Here is a 23,635-nt window from a genome sequence, read left to right on the forward strand (position 1 = left end):
GGATAAAAGGCACCAGTCAGTTGCTCAAGGCAGGAGACAGGACGAGACAGACTCCTCTCAGATCGACGGAAAAGCCAGCGGACTCGAGAGGAAAAGGCCAGCAATACCCCAGAGCTCAGGTTCCGGGCAGCCAAAAGCTTTCCTCAAAGTTTCGGGGCATTTTGCCCTTAGCCATGATTTTATGCTGCGTTCCCTCTGCATGCGGAAGGCGCAACTCAAGCCCTCCCGCAATTTGTCAACTACAACTCCCATCACCTCCTGCGGCCAACTTCTGCAGGAGGGTCCAGGTTGTGCAGCCCTCAAGTAGCATAATAATTAAGATGATAAATACAGGCATACCTCGTTACCTCCGGATCCAGCATCCGCGGTTTCGCGTATCCACAGTTGAGAAACTGACACCCAACCTCTGCATATGCCCCCCCACACACACACAAAAAGGTGGGCAAAAGGTTAAATCTGCGTATTGGGGGTGGGTGGCTGGAAATGACCTTGGAGGTCATTTCCAACCATCATTTTGTGGCTCATTCAATTAAAAAAAAAATCCAGTGGAAAAACAAAATGGCGGCAAAATTTGGACTTCTGGGGGGGATTGCTGGACCGCTGGGGGCTCGTGGTGTACAGTAGGGCCCTTTACTCGGCATTTCTGCTCATTTTCTGTACTATTTGGGGGCCTCCAGGAACCCAACCACCCGTGATCACATTTAATAGCCAGGTATTTGCGGTACACAGTAATTGCGGAGAACGGAACCCCGGCGAACACAGAGGCCCTGCGGAACCTTTTCAATTTAACTCTCAGCTCAGCCCGTCAATTCCGAGTGGTCTCAGGAAACCTACATACTTTCTTTCTCCCATCGCCACCAGATCCCACCTGCAGGGTGGGGATGCCACTGGTTTACCTTTCTAGGTTGCAAGGATGATGGAGATGATGAAGTGCTCTGAAGCAGCCAGAGGAGCCGTGTTCTTCTTTGTAACCTTGAGCGTTCATCAATCCTAAGAGCGGCTCAATGACTAATTGCTTATTAGGCCTGCATGAAGCTTCGGCCAAAGCCAAATACCCTGCACGGTCCCCCTGGCAGAATGCAGAGATGGCCATTTTCAACGTCCAGTGCTGTGCCATGCCCAGTGTGGGGGTGGGCGGGGTTGGGAGACGCTCCTTTAAGGGAAACCAAGCCCTCTCTGCATCATCTTGGAAGGGATGCACAGTGCGATGGGAAATGTCGTTCGTCCCAGTGCTTTCCTCCCAGAGTTCTTAAGAAAGGCTCCATCGCCCTTAAAAAGGGCCCTGCAGAGGTCAGCAGAGTGGGAAACGACTCCCACATTGAGAGGTGTCTGCCAAAGCGGGCCCCGCTTGAAAAACAGGGAAGGTGACTGAGCTAGAGAAAGGTAGACACCTTAAAGATCAGCATTCATTTCCAAGGTAGGCACCAAGAGACATCAGCCGCAAGCCACACCATCAGCAGCAATGTGGATTCTTGGTATACAGACGGTCAGTTCTGGGTATCCCCGGCTTCGGGATCCCAGGTAACGGGGCTTGAAAAGGCCTCTTCCAGAGAACTTGGAGAACGGCTGCTGCCAGTCAGAGTAGGTGCTAGGTGGTCCAGCAGCCTGATAAAAGAGCTTCTTATGCAAACATGAGGCAAACATGTTGATCTGGGATTACTGGGCCCTTTAAGACAAACAACTGGCATAGAATGTGGCAGCCAGGTTGGTCTCTGGGACAACCCAGAGTGAAAACTGTAAGATATTCCCCCCATTAGGGGATGGGGCCGCTCTGGGAAGAGCATCTAGGCTCCCAGTTCCCTCCCTGGCAGCATCTCCAAGACAGGGCTGAGAGAGATTCCTGCCGGCAACCTGGGAGAAGACGCTGCCAGTCTGTGCAGACAATACTGAGCTAGACAGACCAATGGTCTGACTCAGTATAGGGCAGCTTCCTGTGTTCCTAATCCAAAGGGACCATATAACATCAATTCTAAAAGATCTGCACTGGCTGCTGCTATGTATCTTTTCTGTATTTTGAGGGTACTTAAGAGAGTGCCAACTATTAAGATCATCTGGGGAGATCCGGTTACAGTTGCCACCGGCTCATTTGGTGGCAACTCGGGACCGGGCCTTCTCTGTGGCTGCCCCAGGGCTTTGGAATACACTCCCGGTCAAAATAAGCACATCTCCATCTCTGATTGCTTTTAGGAAGACCCTCAAGAGACACCTGTTTTCTCAAGCTTTGAACTGGCATTACTTTTAAGAGCACTGAATTTGTTTTTTCCTATGAGATTATTTTGTGTGTGTGACCTTTTAACTGTTTTTCCTCCGTTTTAATATTTGTTGTGTTTTTAATTTCTGTATAGAGAGGCCCATATCAGACGGTAGAAAAACATGACTGACAGAATCAAAACAAACCAAATAAATAAATAAATAAAATGCTGGCAGGCTAGATGCGCTAAAGCTGGCAGGAAATGGGAAAGGCAAGAGCAGAACACAGGGCTGTCATGGGAAGATCTTTGCTTTACACTTAATGTTACTGAATACCTCTCATGAAATGGCTCCGTTCCAGTACAGAAATGAAAGGGGAGGTGGAGATCCATTTTGATCCGCTGCATTTGTTCTTTCGCTATTAAGGACAGGCCAACAGTTCTTAAGATATTCAGGGAGATGGCCTGGATTTTGATTTTAACGTGTTAAGCTGTTTGCAAGCCACTTTGGAGGCCTCCAGGATATGCTTCGGTGAAAAGTGCCCTGATCCTGAAAGTGTTTTTTCTTCTTCTCTGCAGCGGCCGGTTTTACGTACATGAAGATTTGTAAAGTTTCATGCCAGTTCAATCAACCAGTCCACAGCACAATTATTCCAGAACATGTTCTCTAATAAACAACATTGTACTCTATTACAAGCAGGAAAGGTTTACATGAGAAAAGCCCTGCTGGATCAGGCCTAAGGCCTATCTAGTCCAGCCCACCAGTGGCCCATCAGATGGTTTCTCTCTCAACTGCAACCAATAGCCACAATCCCTGCCAGACATCCCACCTCTTGCCAGCTTCTGCTCCCTTCCTGCTGTGCGCCGTTTCCAAAATGGCACCCATCGGCTTCTCCTTCCTGTTGCTTCCGCCCGCCATTTGGAACATTCCAACTTTCCATTCTTGCTTGCTGTTGGCAAAGTGGGTGCTAAAAGGCGGACGCCCAACGCTTCTCTTGATTCTCTCCCATTCTACACGCTAAAAACTGCATTGATGCCAGAACTGCCCGCTTCCTTTCCCTGACTCAATGCAGTTGACACGATATCTTGTGGAGTGTCATTTTCCTCCTTTATGTGGGTGAAATGTTCGGAATATGCAGGAGCAGAAAGAAAACACAATCATACACTCTCCGCGCAAGTGCACCCACAAACTTTTGAGTCTTAATAAATGGCTCCGTGCATTCTTCCAAAAATCCAAGGGAAACAGTTAATTGCCGTGTTCTAATAGACTCCCAGCAGCATCCCGCGAATGCAACCAATAAAATAAAAGAAAGCATCGCCAGGGCTTTTGACACCATCCAACACCCCGACGCTTCAAAATGTCTCCTAAAAATGTGGCTTTGTTTCGTCAAATGCTCTCATGCTGCCAATCGACTTGTATGAACAAATGGGCTATTCATCATGTGTGTTGGCAACACGACACCACACCACACACAACAATGGTACCACCACACCCCAAGGCTGTCTTGAGACACTGTTTTTTTAAAATAAAAAAAAATCACAGAAGAAGAAAGCTACCTTGCTTGCAGACGCAACAGAAGAGTAGCAGTCTCGAAGGAATGAATTGAGTATAGGGCCCATAGTCAAATTAATGCTGAGCCAGAACACGGGCGGTGGTGTGCATTTAAACACACACAGAATGTGCCTCCCCCTTTTCACCCCCTTTGCCGCCCAGGGAAAAAGGGGCAGAGGGGAGAACCAACTGGTTTAGATAGCTGCCAGGAGACAGAACTGCCATCTCAAGACTTTCCTGTGGTCAGATGGATAGGAACATAGGAACCTGCCATATACTGAGTCAGACCATTGGTCCATCTAGCTCAGTATTGTCTTCACAGACTGGCAGCGGCTTCTCCAAGGTTGCAGGCAGGAGTCTCTCTCAGCCCTATCTTGGAGATGCTGCCAGGGAGGGAACTTGGAACCTGTAGATGCTCCTTCCGGAGCGGCTTCATCCCCTGCTGAGGGGAATATCTTGCAGTGCTCACACATCAAGTCTCCCATTCATATGCAACCAGGGCAGACCCTGCTTAGCTATGGGGACAAGTCATGCTTGCTACCACAAGACCAGCTCTCCTTGAGACCGAGGGACACCCTCCAAGGCGATCGGCTAGTTGGTGTAAAAAAGGGGATTTCCTTTTATCCGTCTTGCATCCCCCAGAATTTAGCATCAAACGATGACCCCAGGTTCTGATATTATGGGCGAAGGAGAGAGAAAAATCTCTCTCTTTCTCTCTCAACTTGATCCACACTGTGCATAATTTTACACACCTCCCTCATGTCCCCACCTTGAGAGGTGCACAAGTTCAGAAGGAAGGGGAAGAGAAAATGAAAATTTTCCCTGTTGGCGGAGGAGAATTTCCAGCCTCCATTAGACAAGACCGTTCTCTCTGAGGACAAGGGGACCCTCGCATGTTTCTGTCCACATGCAACTGGTTCCCTTGGGATCTGGGGAGAGTGAATGGAGCCAGAATGGCAATTTAATCTTACAGCAGCCAAGGAGCCAGAAGTGGGCTCTCTGAGAAGGGGCTTTAAAAAAAAAAATCTAAAATTGGGGCTTTACATGTGCCCGAGATTTTATTCCTACGGGTTGAGGAATTTTAAATTATGACTGTTAAATAGGGCCTGATGCTCCACCGCCCAGCACATTTACTAAAAGTTCTAACACTGCACTTTGTGTAGCAGAACTCATAAGGAAGCATTTGAAATGAAACATGGCCAAAGCTATTGTTCTGTGCAAAACTCAATGAAAGCCCTGGTTGCAAATTAAAGGGAGACTAGAAGTGTGAGCACTGGAAGAGATTCCCCTCAGGGGATGAAGCCGCTCTGGGAAGAGCAGAAGGCTCCAAGTTCCCTCCCTGGCAGCATCTCCAAGATAGGGCTGGGAGAGATTCCTGCCTGCAACCTTGGAGAAGCCGCTGCCAGTCTGGGTAGACAATACTGAGCTAGATAGACCAAAGGCCTGACTCAGTAGACGGCAGCTTCCCATGTTCCTATGAGGGCTTCCGGGTACCCCCTGAGAACCCTTCAAGTATCCCTGAGGTGCTAGTATGCTATGTAGGAAACCCCGCTGTAGCTCAAAGAGCAGCACAGAACAAGTTAGGGAGACAAGGAACAAAGAACAGAGCCAAAGAGAAACTCAACAGGCAAGCTTTGGTGCAGACACATCTGAAGATTTATTGCAATGCTAAGATATCTGAAGTACAAGCCTTCAGAGCTAGCAAAACAATTTACACCCATAGAGGCTGTCATGCTGGAACAATTTCCAGCAGATTCATGTACATACATTGCCAACTCATCTCAAGTTTTAGGACATTACACCAAACAACACTGCAATGACACTGGTACATGAAAGAACAGAAAGGAACTCGACGGGAGGAGAGCTGGTCTTGTGGTAGCAAGCATGACTTGTCCCCATAGCTAAGGAGGGCCTGCCTTGGTTGCATTTGAATGGGAGACTTGAGGTGTGAGCACTGGAAGATATTCCCTTTAAGGGATGAAGCCGCTCTGGGAAGAGCGGAAAGTTTCAAATTCCCTCCCTGGCAGCATCTCCAAGATAGGGCTGAGAGTGACTCCTGCCTGCAACCTTGGAGAAGCCACTGCCAGTCTGTGAAGACAATACTGAGCTAGATAGACCAATGGTCTGACTCAGTATATGGCAGTTTCCTATGTTCCTATGACAGATGTGGAGCTAGGCCCAGGGTATGCTTTCTGCTGCATAGATTAAGAATTTAAAAAATGTATATATTCCCAATTACTGGGGGAACTAATGGAAGACTGGAGCTGTAGAGGTCTAGCCAAACTGAACATCCAGTCAATAACTGCAGAAAGCAAACTGTGCTAAGCATGATGTCTGCAAGGAAAAAATATCCCTCTGAGTACCAGTTGCAGGATGCCTCTGAGTACCAGTTGCAGGGGAGTAACAGCAGGAGAGAGGGCATGCCTTCATCTCCTGCTTGGAGGCTTCCCAGCGGCATCTGGTGGGCCACTGTGTGAAACAGGATGCTGGACTAGATGGGCCTTGGTCCTAGATCCAGCAGGGCTGTTCTTATGTTCTTAATACAAAAGGGAAAGATGTCTCTCAAAGTAAACCCCATTTGTATATGGATTTAGAAACTTCTCACACCTCTACCCTGGAAAGAAACCGGGAACCATCTAAAATTCAACCTTGACTTGCTTCTCTTCCCCACACACCCCAAAATGCCAGGCTCAACTGAATTTTCTCTTTGTTCTCAGCATTTTTTGCCCTTTGCAAAAACAAGCCCAGAGCTCTTCTTGTTACAGTTTCATGCAAGTCGGATTTCTATTCCCAGAGCTTAATTCAGATTCTTATCAGGGTTTCCCCCCCTTACATGGATCTGCAAACAGGAGTTGGAGGCATTGAAAACCACGTGGACATATTCACACTGTGTTGTGTGCGCGTTTTTTAAAAAACTGTTTCCAATATCGAAAGGCCGGCACTGAAACCCTTATAAAGGAAGAGGACTATTGAAGCCAGGCATATTAAAAATGCTCTCAACATTTCACCCACTAGGTAGGCTTTTTTTGCAGGCCACCGAAGGATGGGGGCCCTCGATGGTGCGGAACAAGCCACAAATAATGTTTATTTCTGTGAGCAAGGTCCACAAAGGTTGGTCTGCACAGAGACGCAGCCACTCTGTAGATTCTCAAGGGGATAGAAGGAAAGAGGAGAACTCACAGGGCATAAGCTCTCTACGGCCTTATTATTTACAATGTACATTAATATGGCCTGAAAACTAATTCAGTACAGTGATATCTCAGAAAGATTACAAGATACACGGAATGCAACAGTATAAATACTTTGGTACAGATACCAACTTGGTGACACAGTATCTTCGGTAAGAGCCAAAGCTTCTGAACCCTCATGGCAACCTCAGAAGTTGATTTACACCAGATCAGATCCTTGATTCTTTTCACTCAGGACTGCCTACACTGACTGGCAGCAGCTCTCCAAGGTTTCAGGCAGGAGTCTTTCCCCGTTCTAACTGGAGATGCTGCCAGGGATGGAACCTGGGACCTTCTGCATGCAAAGAACCAATAAACTGTACAGCCCTATCCCCAAAATCCTTGGGCATCTGCTACAAATCGCCATAGGTTACATAGGATGCTGCCTTAAACTGAGTCAGACCCTTGGTCCATCTAGCTCAGTATTGTCTACCCAGACTGGCAGCAGCTTCCCAGAGTTTCAGGCAGGAGTCCCTCCCAGCCCTACCTGGATGCACGCAAAGCAGATGTTCTCCCATGGAGCTATTCCCCCAAGGGAAACCTCCTCCAAGATTGCAGCCAGGAATCTCTCCCAGCCCTAGCTTAGAGATGCTGCCAGGGAGGGAACCTGGAACCTAGATGCTCTTCCCAGAGCGGCTCCATCCCCAGAGGGGAATATCTGACAGTGCTCACACTTCTAGTCTCCCATTTCATATGCAACCAGGGCAGACCCTGCTTAGCTAAGGGGACAAGTCATGCTTGCTGCCACAAGACCAGCTCTCCTTTCACACAGTGGCCCACCAGATGCCTCTGAGAAGCCCACAGGCAAGAACTGAGGGCATGCCCTCTCTCCTGATGTTGCTCCCCTGTAACTGGCATTTAGAGGCCTGTGAGGCTGGAGGTGGCCTATAGCCCTCCGACTAGTAGCCTTTGTTAGACCCCCTCCTCCATGAAGTTATCCAAACCCCTCTTAAAGCCATCCAGGCTGTTGGCTGTCGACACATCTTGTGGCAGAGAATCCCATAGGCCGATCATGCCTTGTGCGAAAAAAGTCCTTCCTTTTGTCGGTCCTAAATATTTTGGCAGTCACTCAGTTTCACGGGATGACCCCTGGTTCTAGTGGTGTGTGTGTGTGTGTGTGTGTGTGTGTGTGTGTGAGAGAGAGAGAGAGAGAGAGAGAGAGAGAAATCTCTCTCTATCCACTTTCTCCCCACCATGCATGATTTTATAGACCTCTTCCAAGGACCAGCTTGACCCCTAAAGGATACAGGCACTGGCCAGCCTGGATACACACTGTAAACATCCCGGAGAATACAGATCTAAGGAAGGTTTCAGAAGCCAACACAAATCTGCGTCGGGTAGTTCTAACACAGGGCCGGGCAACTTCGGCCCTCCTGCAGATGCCAGGCTACAACTATTTATCACTGTGTCTGGGACGATGCGAGCGACGGTTCAAAAGCAGCTGGGCAGCCCGGTTCTCAAACCTCGCCTCGTTTCAGTGACTGAAAGCCAAAATCAGAAGGCAATCAAGGGTTCTTAACATGGGTCACCACAGGAGGAACAGGTTTGCCTCAAATAGCTTAAGGCTGATTGACGTGTGATTAAGAACAGAACGATGCTTCTGCTGTGTGTTCTCGGGTGCTCCGGGACGGCGCTTCTAGGGAGCCAGGTTCGAGCCAGGTTCCAAAAACTTGAAGCAGAGAAGTAGCAACTCTGCCAAACACAATCATTTATTCATTCATTCATTCATTCATTTTATTCATTCGATTTCTATACCGGCCTTCCAAAAATGGCTCAGGGCAGTTTACAGCAGAAAAATAATAAATAAGTAAGATGGATCCCTGTCCCCAAAGGGCTCACAATCTAAAAAGAAACATAAGATAGACACCAGCCACAGCCACTGGAGGTCCTGTGCTGGGGTGGAGAGGACCAGTTATGAGCCTATTTCCTGCGCAAGAATCCTTTCTCGCTTTAAAAGGAAAGTGTGCCGTCGAGTCGGTCTTGACTCCGGGCGCCCACAGAGCCCTGTGGTTGTCTCTGGCAAAGTACCAAAGCCCCACCGCATACTGAGGTTATCTGAGGAGGTCCTTCTCCAGTTACCCCCCAACTCGTTTGGTGGCTGCACAGAGACGGGGCCTTCTCGGTCGCTGCCCCGAGATCATGGAATGCGCTCCCTGCTGAGATACGATCCTCCCACAAGGTTTAATTTCTACAAATAATTTAACATTCTTCATGTATGCTTCTACAGCGGCCAGAATAATATACGCACAAAAATGGAAGAGTAATGAATTGCCTTCAAAAGAAGATTGGCTGATAAAAATTTTGGAATATGCGGAGATAGCAAAACTTACAACACTGATAAGAGACCCAAACTTAGAATGTTTCAAAGAAGATTGGAAACCATTTTTGGTGCATCTAAAAAACTATTTTCCTACTATGGCCCTTACAGCTGGATTTGAAATTTAGAGAGAAAAGAGAGAGAAAAATGCAGGTTGGGTAGACTAATTGTGTTTGTTAAGGGTTTAAATTTATGTTTTGAATTATTATTATAGCAAGGGTAAATTTTATAGCTGATGTTTCACGAAGAGAGATGCGCGGGAAGTCCACTTCTGTTTATTATGTTTGTTATGAATGAATATTATTACTGTTAAAATCAATAAAAATTTAATTGGGGGGGGGGAAGAGATACGATCCTCCCCATCTCTGGCAATTTTCAAAAAACACCTGAAAACCCCTCTTTTCGCCCAAGCTTTCTCAACTTTTTAAAACTGTCTGCTTTAATTTTATGGTTGATTTTAAACTGTTGATTTGTTTCAACTTTTATATGTGTTTTAATTGTTCTATGCTAACCGCTCAGAGACGACAGTCTCTTATATCCCACCCTGGGTGAGAAATTGAGAGATGTCGGAATCAAAGCAGTCCTTCCAAGTGGAGGTACGGAAACCGATGGCTTCAGTAAGTCTTCTAAAACAATTGCAGATGTTTCCTTTCGAGTTTAACACTCGGAAACGACAACAACAATGTAAGTCAGCAGATCCAGTTTCCTCTCCTCTCCATTCTGCCACAGGGATTATTACCTCAAGTGGAGTCGAATGCGAAAGGGCCAGAATTTGTCGTTTCATAGTCTACCAAGAAGTGTGAAATAGTCACTAGCCTTTTCTATGAATGTCTGTCTATGATTGGTTGTGAAGCATCTAGTGAAAGTGCAGAAATTGGCATGATGATTAGGGGCCTGGAGCATCTTCCTTATGAGACAAGGCTACAGCATCTGGGGCTTTTTGGTTTGGAAAAGAGGCGACTACGGGGAGATATGATCGAGGTGTATAAAGTGATGTATGGAGTGGACAGAGAGAAATTTCTCTCCCTCTCTCACAACTCTAGAAGCAGGAGCCATCCCATGGAATGGAAGGTCGGGAAATTTAGGACCAACAAGAGGAAGTACTTTTTCACGCAGCGCATCATTAATCTATGGGATTCCTTGCCATGGGATGTGGCGATAGCCACCAGCTTGGATGGCTTTAAGAAGGGCTTGGTCAAATTCATGGAGGACAGGGCTATCAATGGCTACTAGTCTGAGGGCTATCAGGCCACCTCCAGCCTCAGAGGCAGGATGCTTCTAAATACCAGTTGCAGGGGAGCAACAGCAAGAGAGTGGGCATGCCCTCACCTCTTGGCTGTGGGCTTCTCAGGGGCATCTGGTGAGCCACTGTGTGAAACAGGATGCTGGACTGGATGGGCCTCCTTGGGCCTGATCCAGAAGGGTTGTTCTCATCTACTAGACAAAGTGTATACCACAAACAGTGACATTCCATAATATGGCTAAAACCTGTAAAATTAAGACAAGTTACAACCAGTGTTGCTTGTACCAAGACTTCTCAGGTGTTGACTACAACCCCCATCATCCCTAGCTGCAATGGCCTTTGGTTGGGGGTTATAGGAGCTGTGATCAACGACACTTGGGATTCCCCTGTAAGAGGACAACACTGTAGCCTCTATGTTGGCTTCAGCTACAGAACAATTCTGGAAGTCAGTTCTAATTGTACATGAGCAAATCATCTCGAAAACAAAATCTTGTCTTGCTTCAAGTCTGAAGAAGTCTGAGTGGAGAATCCGCCCCCCTGGTTAACAAAACTGGATGATGATTAGGTATTCAGGGACAAGACACACCGTTAACAAGCTTCAAGTGTATTTGACAGGTCTCAAATGATTGAACTGTTCAGTGGCCTCTTAGAAGTTGCCCTAGCAATTGCAAAACAACATCGTTATCTCCTTGCTTAGTTGCTTGACTGTAAAATTATGCTGCCACCTTTAATGAGATCTGCCTCCAAACTCCAACAGGACTGCAAGTTTGCTGGAGTGCAAGCTGAAGAACAAAATGTTAACGTGGCTGGCTTGTTCAAACGTTCTATCTCCTTCGCATGCGTAATTCACAGGCAATGCACTTTTTAATATTTATGTATCACACCTTTCTTGCTAAAAGGCAGCTGAACGCAGCATGCCATTAAAAAGGGAACACAAAATCAATAACGCACAATTACAGGAAGGAAAGCAAATCAGAAACGCAACAGCAAGACACATGCAAACACCAAACAAAACCAGCGTGAGAGAGCCAGTGTGATGTAGCGGTCAGAGTGTTGGTCTAGGACTGGTGAGACCAGAGTTCAAATCCCCATCCAGCCATGACACTCACTGGGTGACTCTGGGCCAGCCATGTTTCTCTCAGCCTAACCTACCTCGCAGGGTTGTTGTGAGGGTAAACACAACCATGTACGCTGCTCTGGTCTGAGCTCCTTGGAAGAAGAACGGGATATAATTGTTTTTAAAAACCATTTCCGCACAACCGACCCCCGATCCCAAATACAAGGGCCAAACAACTTAAATACAAATTCGCCCACCCAGAGCACAACACACCCACCCACCCACCAAACACAAAAGAATCAAGAGTTGGGGTCATACAGGCATCTGAGGAGACACACGCCATCGTGGGCCACCCAACCTCTGCCACAACTGCAGTAAAGTTGTGCCGTCGAATCGGTGCCAACTTGTGGCGACCACAGAGCCCTGTGGTTTTCTTTGGTGGAATACAGGACAAGTTTACCATTGCCTCCTCCGGCGAAGTATGAGATGATGATGCCTTTCAGCATCTTCCTATATCGCTGCTGCCCGATAGAGGTGTTAGTCTGGGAAACATCCCAGCGGGGATTCGAACCGGCAACCTCTTGCTCTCTAGGCTGGTTACTTGTGGTTGCCATCAATCGACACCGACCCGACGGCACAACTTTACTTGCCACCAGACCAGCTCTCCTCTCATCATGCCAGTGATCTTGCATAGTGCCCTTGTGTGCAATAAATAAAATAAACGTGTGCCTCCAGCTGAAGAGGGAATCTGTTCATTTCACAACTGCCTTAGTGTCCCTAGGTCAATGCAGCTAGGTAGTACAAAATATTCCAGTCCCCTGCATGACCAGGGATTTGGGGTTATGAACCTAGGTGGTATAATGACTTGTTTCGCTGAAAATAATATGCTTTAATCATTATAGTAACCAGTTAGAACACACTCTTCAAGAACTGCATGGCTTTCTAAATAGGGAGACTTTTATATACAGTGGTCCCTCGACTTACGAAGATAATCCGTTCCGAACGCACGTTCGTAGGTCGAAATTTTCGTAAGTCGAAAAGCGCATCCACGGAGGTCCGGAAACATTCGTAAGTCGAGGAAACCGCATCTAAAAATTCGTAGGTCGAGGAAGCCGCATCTAAACCGGCAACGACTTCCGGTATTTTTTGTCGTTCGTAAGTCGAAATCTTCGGATGTCGAGTACTTCGTAAGTCGAGGGACCACTGTATTTAAATCTTACTTGCTCTTGGTGATTCAAATAGAAATCATACTGATTTGAATTAATCCGCCTCAAGGGTACTGCAACTGACTCTGGAGTTGGCACAACAGTCAGATATTTCCTAAAGTCATGATCATACCTGAAGAACTAGCTGGCTTTTAAAAAAAACCAAACAAACTGAGGTTTGTTTTAACGGTTGCAATTACTTTGCTTTTATTTCTGTTGTAATTTCTCCTTTTTAAACATTTCTAACTGCAAGCTGGCCCTGGAGTTGTAGGAATAAAGGGGAAAAGAGTGGGACTACTGTTGTGAATAATTCATATTTATAGAAATCTTACCCAACACGGTTTACAGCAACTGACCAAATTATTTTTAAAGTTAGTTTCGTACTTGACTTTTAAAAATTAGTCAAATACTCAAGCCCACACTAATCGTGACATCTAGAATTGTTATTGCAAATGGTTTGTGCAGCTATTCCAGAAAGGCTGTACAGGTTGAGTATCCCTTATCCGAATTGCTTGGGACCAGAAGAGTTCCGGATTTCGAACTCTTCCGGATTTTGGAATAATTGCATATTGTAATGAGATATCTTGGGCATAGGATCCAAGTCTAAACATGAAAGGTTACTGTACACTGTTGTTTTTTTTAAACGTTTTATTTAAGGTATAAAAACAAATAAGCAGAATTTACAATAACTACAGGTAGCTGTAAATGTAATAAAAACTAATTGCGAGAAAATGTTCAATGCAATAATGTCGCTGGTCATGTTAGACTCAAACATGGCATTTTAGGTAGAGATGAAATTCAGATTTCGTGTGAAAATGATGTTTTGTCAGTGCTGTGGGCAGACGCTGTGGTGGCTTCCGGATTTTAAATGTCCGGATCAGGGATACTCAACCTGTAATGTAAGATGGGGCTTGTTTTCTGATTCAACCTTTGCAACAACTCAAGCGCAACAGAGAAACCTGCCATGCAGAGTCTGACCACTGGGCCACCTATCCCAGTACTGTCTACCCTGACTGGCAGCATCTCCCCAGGATCTCAGAGAGAGATCTCTCTCAGTCTCTGCCTCCTGATTCTTTCAAACAGGGATTGAGCCTGGAACCTTCTACATGCAAAACAGGTGCCTCTGTTGCCAGATTTGGCTTTTATAAAGCCAAATTATGGGTTACGGCCCATTTGACTCACGAGTATATCCCTTAGGTTCTGGCCACACTAGGAAGCTGCCATATACTGAGTCAGAACCTTGGTCCATCTCGCTCAGTATTGTCTTCACAGACTGGCAGCGGCTTCTCCGAGGTTGCAGGCAGGAATCTCTCCGAGCCCTATCTTGGAGAAGCCAGGGAGGGAACTTGGAACCTTCTGCTCTTCCCAGAGAGCCTCCATCCCTTAAGGGGAATATCTTACAATGTTCATACATTACGTCTCCCATTCAGACGCAACCAGGGTAGACCCTGCTTAGCTATGGGGACAAGTCATGCTGGCTACCACAAGACCAGCTCTCCTCTGCCACTGAGCCCTACACCTTCTTCAGAAGTCCCGTTTCTTCTGCTCTAAAGAGAGTGGCGTGTGGACTCTGTCTCTTCCTGCAACTCCCTCGAAAGCTCCAAGCTCTGATAGCTAAATTAAGAGTAGTGGGCAGTTAGGCTCGCCCTTGAGGCCTTTTAAGAACCGAGAGAGATAACCTTGAGATACTCGTGTCTAGGGCAGAGCGTTCATGACTCCTGCCTCTGAAAGGAGCAAAAAGAGTTTAACAGGTTCAGCACAAATGCACCTTTCTGTGCCAGTAGTCAGCCCAGCAATTTGCGACCCCCAACTCTGTCAAAAGGCCGTTTAATAAAACAAAACAAAGTCACACCTGAACTTGAGGCCGCTGTGCAAGTGTGTGTGGAGAGCAGGGAATATTTTTCATTATTATAATAATATAATATAATAATAAAATAATAATGATAATGATGATGATAATAATAATAATAATAATAATAATAATGAAGAAGAAACATAGGAAGCTAGGCAGCTTCCTGTGTTTCATTATTTATTATTATTATTTAATTATTATTAATTAATTTATTTATTAAATAGTATTATTTAATAATAATAATAATACTGAAACACAGGAAGCTGCCTTATACTGAGCCTTATAACCCTGGTCCATCTAGTTCAGTATCCCCTACTCTGACTGGCAGCAGCTCTCCAAGGTTTCAGGCAGGAGTCTCTCCCAGGCCCACCTGGAGATCCCGGAGATGGGACCTTCCACACGCAGGCATGCAGAAACTCTACTACTGAACTATGGTCCCACCCTCAAGGGGACTATCTTGCACCACTCACATGTAGCCTCCCATCCCAAGGCAAACCAAGGGGGAACCTGCTTAGCCAAGATGAGCTCTCCTCCCCAGACCAGTAGCCAAAATCAAGAGGTGAGGAGCAGTTTGGGACAACACACACTCCCCTTCTCACTTTGCATGCCCCTTCTCCCAATGGCCATGTGATTTGGGGTTATATCAGCAACACCAATATTAACCAGGGTTTGCACTAACCATAGCTCACTGTAACCAGGTATTGAAACCAATTCCTGCCAGGTAAGGTTAAATCCCATGGTTAAGGATCAGGAATGTTACGTCTACCACAGCCCCCAGGAGACAGGGCTGAAATGTCTGGGAGATTGGGGGGCGGCGGGGTGGGGGTCACAGTTGACACATAACTTTATATCGTGTGATGAATGACAGAAACCAAAGCCACCACAGGAAGATAGGAAGCTGCCTTATACAGAGTCAGGCCCTTGATTCGTCTAGGGAGAAGAGCTGGGCTTGAGGTCGCCAGCATGACTTGTCCCCCTAGCTAAGCAGGGCCCACCCTGGTTTGCATTTGAATGGGAGACCACATGTGAGCACTATCAGAGATTCCCCTTAAGGGATGGAGCCGCTCTGGGAAGAGCAGAAGGTTCCAAGTTCCCTCCCTGGCAGCATCTCCAAGATAGGGCTGAGAGAGACTCCTGCCTGCAACCTTGGAGAAGCCACTGCCAGTCTGTGAAGAGAATACTGAGCTAGATAGACCAATAGTCTGACTCAGTATATGGCAGCTTCCTGTGTTCCTAAAAAAATATGCGGAAGACAGCTGGTCTTGTGGTAGCCAGCATGACTTGTCCCCTTAGCTAAGCAGGGTCTGCCCTGGTTGCATATGAAAGGGAGACTAGAAGTGTGAGCACTGGAAGAGATTCCCCTTAGGGGATGCAGCCACTCTGGGAAGAGCATCTAGGTTCCAGGTTCCCTCCCTGGCTGCATCTCCATGGAACATCTCAGAGAGATTCCTACCTGAAACATTGGAGAAAGCGCTGCCAGTCTGGGTAGACAATACTGAGCAAGAAGGACCAGTGGTCTGACTCAGTATAAAGCAGCTCCCTATGTAGCTCAGTATTATCTACACTGACTGGCAGCAACTTTCCAAGATTCCAGGCAGGCCTCTCTCCCAGCCCTTCATGGAAATGCTGCCAGGGATTGAACAAGGGACTTTCTGCATGCAAAGTAGGCATTCCAGCACTGAGCTATGGATGCATCTGATAAACATAGGTAGCTACCTATTGAGTCTGACTGTCAGCCCATCTAGCTCAGGACTGTCTACACTGACTGGCAGCAGCTCTCCAAGGTTTCGGGCAGGAGTCTCTCCCAGCCCTACCTGGAGATGCTGCCAGGGATTGAAACTGGGACCTCCCTGCACGCAAAGCAGATGTTGTTCTTCCACCAGCAAGACATCTAAAGAACTACTTTAGTTACGCTATAGTAAACAGACATTTTTAGCTATAGGGAGACAGACCAATGCCTGGTTATCTAGCTAAAAGGGTATAGACAGGACAGTCACGCGATCTGGAAGCGCAAACATCGAACCCAACAAAACCACTTTTACAGGCCAGGATCCATGTTCCCTCTAACAGGGATTCCCAGATGTTGTTGACTACAACTCCCAGAATCCCCAAGCAAAAGCCATTGCAGCTGGGGATTCTGGGAGTTGTAGTCAACAAGACCTGGGAAACCCCGTTCGAGGGAACACTGGCCAGGATCCCAAGAAATGCTTCAGGTGCACACTCAGGGGGTTCGGCCAGGAACACTACCCACGACGGCAACATACGTATAAGTAGGCTTGATTTTCTCTGAACAGGCCACCAACTGCTCTTAAAAACCTTCACAGTTCCAGGGGTGGATTGCCACGCGGCAGAAGGGATGCCATTTATTTATTTATTTATTTATTTTAAAAGGAGCAAGTGCCATCATGGGCAGGTGGGGCTAATAACGAGTTCGGGTCATTTAAGATTTTGCAAAGAGGGGAAAAAGCGGGGGGGTGGGGTGTCCAACAAGGACCACTAGCGATCAAGCCCAATAATCCTAACCAAGTAACTGACTCAAATACATAAATCTGGCTTAACGGCGTGTAATCTCTTGGCACTCTACGTTTATTTTTCAGACCCAAGATGCATCTACGGACACCGGAGGCGGGGAGGGGAGGATTACAGGACCTGTCCAGAAGGGCAGAGGCAGGGATTTCGGACGCTCCCGAGAAGCGCCGATACAGCTAATTAAATACCTGGGCGGCTGGGGTCTTGTTTGGGGGTTTTTTGTTTCGTTTGGTTCACGAGGGCGGTTGTGCTGTTCCTCCTCCGCCCTCCCGTCGGCCCCCCGGCTAAGCAATAAAGCCCCATCGCCTAGCAGGGGCGGTACAAAAGAATTGCCCTCTGCGAGCCGAGCAACGTCTTCAGAATGGTGTCTACGGTCTCCGCCGGCCTCTTCTCCGCTGGGGGAAGGGGCCGCTTCACGTGCTCAGAATAACCTAATCATTGCTGTGAATACAGCAAGAAATGAAGGGGGAAGCCTGCCGGTATGAGCTTGCAGAAGCGAACAGGCCGCAAAAACAGACCAGCCCAACGAACGCCAGGTCTTTCGGCGTGCAATACGACGTGCCCCGCGGATCCGACCGAGATTCCTGGGGGAACAGGCTGATTAAAAACCAGGAAAGCACTCGGAGCCTGGCAATTTAATTTGCGATCAAGACGCAGAGGGACCGGGGGTATGGGCAGCCATCCCCGGCACCGACACACACACCGGCGGAAAATTAAAGCTGGACCTGGCAAAAACGAGACCGTTTTATAAGCCTGAGGACCCCTGTCAACCAAACATGATCAGATTCCATGACTCACTGATGGAAGAGGACATGTTCTATTTAAGACTCCGCTACCCGGTAAAAGCAGCAGCAGCAGCAAAAAAAAAAAAAAAAGGATTCCTCCCTTACACTGCCCAGCTGAAAAATAAGCCAGGGGGGAAAAGCACTAGGCATGCGTTCGCATCAGCTCCAGATACCTTTTTGAGCATTAAACATATCGATTTAGCCCTACGTAGCAATGCAGTACACTCCGTTTCCCCCTCAGCATGACGACAGAATGCACTAATTCAATCTAGGGTCCTTGCAAGGTAACAAAGCTAACCAAATCCCCGCCATCACCCTGTGCCATAAAGGAAAAAGGCAGCCCAAGAAGAAGAAGAAGAAGAAGAAGAAGAAGAAGAAGAAGAAGAAAAAGGAGGCCTCGGCACACATACCGTCCGGCTTTTTGGGATACATTTCCTTCATTAAGGTCCTCTAGCTGCAGCATCACTCCCTCCGCATACTCCTCGGTCTGAACGTCCCCCGAAAAACCCGTCACCTGGCAAGAATGCGTCTTTCCAGGGCAATCCTTCCCCCCCCTCCCCGCCCCGTAATTCTCAGTGCTCTTCCAGCAACATCCCAGCGCACGCAAGAGGCAGCGGCGATATCTGTGTTTTGTAGCAATCGGGGCTGCAGAGGAGGGCTGGAGAGAGACGAAGGCAAGCAGATAACCAAACTGCTGACTTCTCTTCTCCGCTGCACGGCACGCAGAGGCATACTGCATCAACGGCTTCGGTTGGTAACAATCGCAGTCAAGGCACATTTTTTTTAAAAAAAGATCTACAGAAAAGAAATGTGTTACTCACTGGCGTTTATGCTTTTGCTTCCTCGGCATGCAATTCTCTATGTTTTACCACCCGGGAGGTGTGCCGATGGGGTTCCCCCTCGCCCTGATTTCACTGATGTTGCCGTTTGGGCGGCAAGAGATACCCCGGACAGGACCACAGGCGGAACCAGCCTGGACATTGAGAGCGAATGTTTTGACGGCAGCCTGGCGACCCTGTTCTCTCGCTTTCACATCTCTCTGCCTCATGTATCCAGGCACGGGTGGTACTGGCTCTCTGGGGAGGCTGTAGCGAGCAGCTGAGGCACCAGCTAAAACATGGCGTGGATGTCGAGGAGCCAATGACAGAAAGCACCAATGTGCCTGGAACGCAGCAGAGACCTTTCCGAGCAGAGATGCGAGATCAGGACGGCCGGAGCCAGCCGCCGGAACAGAGGGGGATTGTGAGGGCGCGATGTGGACCTCGCGGACAGACCGCCGGCTCGAGGGTCGCGGGCCACACGCTGCCGTGACGGACGACCCATGGCAGCCACATCCAGCCGCGGGGCAGCCTCTCAAACCCCAAAGGGCCTAACATACCGGGGAATCCATTTCTTAGCAGCAAAGAGAAGGTGGTACCCTGTTTTCCAACACGGAGTGCCCCAACTAGGCTTGGGACTTAATAGGTCTCTCTGGACTGGGTCGAAAAGGTGTCTTTGGCCCAAGGGCAAGCAGGTGAGGTGGGCACCCAAGATGGTTTCGTTTAGCATCTGCGCAGCAATTGGGACCCACGAAGCCCCAGTACCCCAGGGCAATAGTTCCCAACCTGGGTTCCTCCAGATCAGGGATTCTCAAACTTGGGTCCTCAGGTGTTATTGGACTTCAGCTCCCATAATCCCCAGCCTCAGTGGCCTTTGGTTGGGGATTATGGGAGTTAAAGTCCAATAACACCTGAGGACCCAAGTTTGAGAATCACTGCTCCAGATGTTGCTGAACTACAACTCCCAGCATCCCCCAGCTAAAATTTATCAAGGCCAGGGGGTGCTGGGAGTTGTAGTTCAGCAACATCTGGAAGAAGCCTGGTTGGGAACCATTGCTTTTTAGAGGCTCAGCCCATGGGACCAGTATACCTGTTTGGATGTGCATACATGGAACATAGGAAGCTGCTATATACTGAGTCAGACCCTTGGTTCATCTCGCTCAGTATTGTCTTCACAGACTGGCAGCAGCTTCTCCAAGGCTGCAGGCAGGAAACTCTCTCAGCCCTATCTTCTAGAGAAGCCAGGGAGGGAACATTGAACCTTCTGCTCTTCCCAGAGAAGCCCTAAGGGGAATATCTTATAGTGCTCACACATGGAGTCTCCTATTCATATGCAACCAGGGCAGATCCTGCTTAGCTAAGGGGACAAGTCATGCTTGCTACCTCAAGACCAGCTCTCCTCTCCTATGAATGGTTAAGGCCTATTTTACATTAAACTGCTGGGGCCTGAAGATGGATCAACATGAGGAAAGCCCAATTTCAAACCCACCCACCCCAAAATATGTGATTTCCTTAGCTTCCAAAAAGATAATTCAGTGTTTCATGAACACAGTTCATGCTTCTCTCTCTCTCTCTCTCTCTCACACACACACACGGATGCGAAACTACTTTGTTGAAATAATGGGATGCATTCAAAGCTTTGCTCATAGTCCAAAGCTTTGCTCATTTGCACACAGTGACCATGCTTATTTCCCCACAGAACCAATGCAAAAGGCAGAGTTAACTGCAGATGGAGAGGAGAGTTGGTCTTATGGTAGCAAGCATGACTTGTCCCCTTAGCTAAGCAGGGTCTGACCTGGTTGCACATGAATGGGAGACTAGAAGTGTGAGCACTGGAAGATATATTCCCCTTAGGGGATGGTGCCCCTCTGGGAAGAGCAGAAAGTCTCAAGTTCCCTCCCTGGCAGCATCTCCAAGATAGGGCTGAGAGAGATTCCTGCCTGCAACCTTGGAGGAGCCACTGCCAGTCTGTGTAGACAATACTGAGCTAGACGGACCAATGGTCTGACTCAATATTTGGCAGCTTCTTATGTTCCTAACTCTAACACCATACTAATTTAAGCGCACTTAAGGAAATAATTCTGTTTTCAAGGTTTGCAAGAAAAGCTTCAACATGCGAAAACTTTACCAGAAATCACTGTGCTTAGTTCACACATTTTAAAATAAGTATTTCATCATAACCTAACGTGAACAAAATGTGTATTCACAATGCAGTGCATATTGATAATGTGCCCAACTGCTGCCTATTCAGCTCATTCCAGAACTTCCATATTTTTGTAGAAAATTCGTCTGCACTAACAGATTGCTAATTTGAGTGGCAGCCTATTTTGAGCAAATAGAGAATGAAAATTTCTCACTCTGGTCCCCGAAAATAGTTTCCAGGCACAGGAGTTGAAATATGGCTCGCGGTAAACACTACCAGACAGAAGAAAAAAGCGAGAATTTAAAAATCCATTGAAGCTATGTTTACATGTGATTTTTTTAAAGTTTCAGCTTTCGTTATTGCCAGTGGGGAAACACGGCAACAAAATCTGGCAAAGGGCTACTATAGGGCTACTGAAAAAGGTGTCAGCATGAAAAGCCAATGATGGCATTCATCAGAAATTCTTTTATAGGCAAGCATTGCTAACACTAGTACGTGATTCAAAGGCCATGCAGAGCGTTGCTGCTTGCAATATTCTCGGTCAATATCATTTATTGGTGCTGAATGAATACAGCCCATTTATATAGTACCACGTTTCAGGAAGGTCCCGTCGCTGCAGAATACAATACGTATAGGAGCCATTCGTTGTGTCCTGAGAAATCAGATTTCAAAGTGGCTCACCAAACACATGCTGTAAGGCAGGCTTTTTCAAATGTTTCAGACCTAATTCAGCCCCTCCACTCACACAGCAGCAGAGTGAGCCGTCGACACACCCGCAAGGAACTAGGTCAAGCGTGTTGCATTAATCTATACAGATCCATAATTTATAACACAACTGTCTAATCAGCGCCCTCTGAGTTAGTGCTACATTAACAACCAAGAGTCTTGTGGCACCTTGAAGACCAACCGATTTATTGCAGCGGACGCTTCCGTGGTCAAGAGTTCACTTCACTGGATATGTGAAGAGTCATCCTCGTTTGACGCGAAAGGGCGTGGATGTGTACGCAGATCCACCATCCGCGGTTTCGCGTATCCGTGGCTGGGTGATTAACACCCTGGGTGATTAATTTTTTTGTTTTTGTTTTTAACTAATGTTTTACCTTTGTTTTTATCTTGTTGTAAACTGCCCAGAGACGTACGTTTTGGGCGGTATAAAAACATGTTAAATAACAAACAAACAACACCTGACCATGGTATACACATTTAAAAAAAAAAAAAAACAGCCAACAAGGGATTAATTCCCCGTATCCGATGCAGCCAGAAATGACCACAGAGGTCATTTTGTGAAATGGAGCTATTTTGTGCCTCGTTTACTTGAAAAAACCCAGTGAAGAATCACAAGAAAATGCAAAAAAAAGGGGTGGTGGTCGAGAGGACTATTTCTGACTTGGGGGGGGGGGGCACTGCTGGACCGCAGGAGGCCTGCAGAGCACGATAGGGCACTTAATTTTGCTGTTTATAACCTTTTTCAAAGTTATATTTCAGGCAGTTTTCGGGCCTCCGGGAACCTAACCTCCACGATCACTTTGCCCCAGTTATTCAGTATACACAGTTTCTGCACCCACGGCAATTGCAGAGAATGGAATGCCCGCAAATACTGAGGTTCTCCTGTACATGTGTGTACACACACACACACACACACACACACACACACACAGGAGAGAGAGAGAGAGAGAAAGGTTGTTTGCTGTGCTGTAAACTGCCCAGAGACATACATTTTGGGTGGTATAAAAATACGTCAGATAGAGAAAGAAAGAAAGAAAGAAAGAAAGAAAGAAAGAAAGAAAGAAAGAAAGAAAGAAAGAAAGAAAGAAAGAAATGCTGTAAACAGTAAGGCCAAATTACCATAGCATGCAAGAGGTAAAAGGCCAAATTGGATGTGAAACGAATGAGTCCACTATGGGAGGTTTTTTTGAAATCGCAAAGCAGGAGCTGTGCGGGGCCCAATCTGGATCAACACCAGGACACAGATGGAAACCAACAGCTCCCAAACCACATGGCAGCCATTTAACACAGCCTGCTCCTTTGAAAGACCCAGGGGGCTAGTGACCGCCCCATCAACCCTAAGTTCCCTGATTAATTGTTTATTGGGCCTGTGTGAAGCTTCAGCCACAGTGGAAGACTCTCCCCCCAGTAGCATGCGGAGAGGACTACTCTCACCACATGGCCGAGCATCAGTGAGGGGGGGCTCCTTGAAGGCCAACAGAGTCCTTGCGTGCCCCTGTGCCATCTTGGAAGGCACGCACAGAGTGCTGGGGAGTATCGGCCTTTAACTCTGACTCAAAGTTACCCCGGCGGAAGGGCAGAACTCTAGAAGCCTGTCTGTGGAACTCCGGGTCACTTGTGCACAGAGTCAAGCTGGGAAACGTCTCTCCTGGACTGAGAGCCGCTTGGGCATCGCAGCACATGGGTCCAATGCAGACATCTGTGATTGCCAGCTCGCCAGGGGCAAGTGGGGGCCCACAGGGACCCTTCCCCAGGGGGGATCCTTTACACGGGCGTCTTGGAGAAGGCAACAAACAGTAGGAATCCCCTTTCTGAGCAGGAGAGGTTTTTTTTACCCTGTTTTGTATTTGTTGCGTTTTAATTCTGGACACCACCTAGCGAGGCATAGATCAGGGGGTATAAAATATGATCAATCAATCAATCGGTCTGTGGATCCTTGGTTAAATGCTCCCGCTCCGCAGTCCTATGGCTGCTATTTTAGTCAAGGGAATT

At 47.4% G+C, this 23,635-nt stretch overlaps 1 protein-coding gene across 7 annotated transcripts in view; it reads right to left on the reverse strand.

Annotated features, from left to right (window-relative positions):
* Positions 1 to 23,635, reverse strand: part of PRKCZ (protein kinase C zeta) — a 93,999-nt gene that overhangs the window by 50,609 nt on the left and 19,755 nt on the right. The window contains exon 1 of one of the 7 annotated variants that reach the window (XM_053281534.1): positions 18,778 to 19,043. The exons of 5 other annotated variants lie outside the window; for them this stretch is intronic. Coding sequence is in view for 1 of the 2 variants with exons in the window: in XM_053281532.1 (XP_053137507.1) it covers positions 18,367 to 18,397 (31 nt within the window). In the remaining variant the exon portion in view is untranslated. Of the gene's footprint in view, positions 1 to 18,366; positions 18,528 to 18,777; positions 19,044 to 23,635 lie in introns of those variants that run through there. One more of the 7 variants, XM_053281532.1, reaches the window with a different exon arrangement.

The sequence above is a fragment of the Hemicordylus capensis genome, chromosome 16 (genome assembly GCF_027244095.1).
Source record: "Hemicordylus capensis ecotype Gifberg chromosome 16, rHemCap1.1.pri, whole genome shotgun sequence".
NCBI lineage: Eukaryota > Metazoa > Chordata > Lepidosauria > Squamata > Cordylidae > Hemicordylus > Hemicordylus capensis.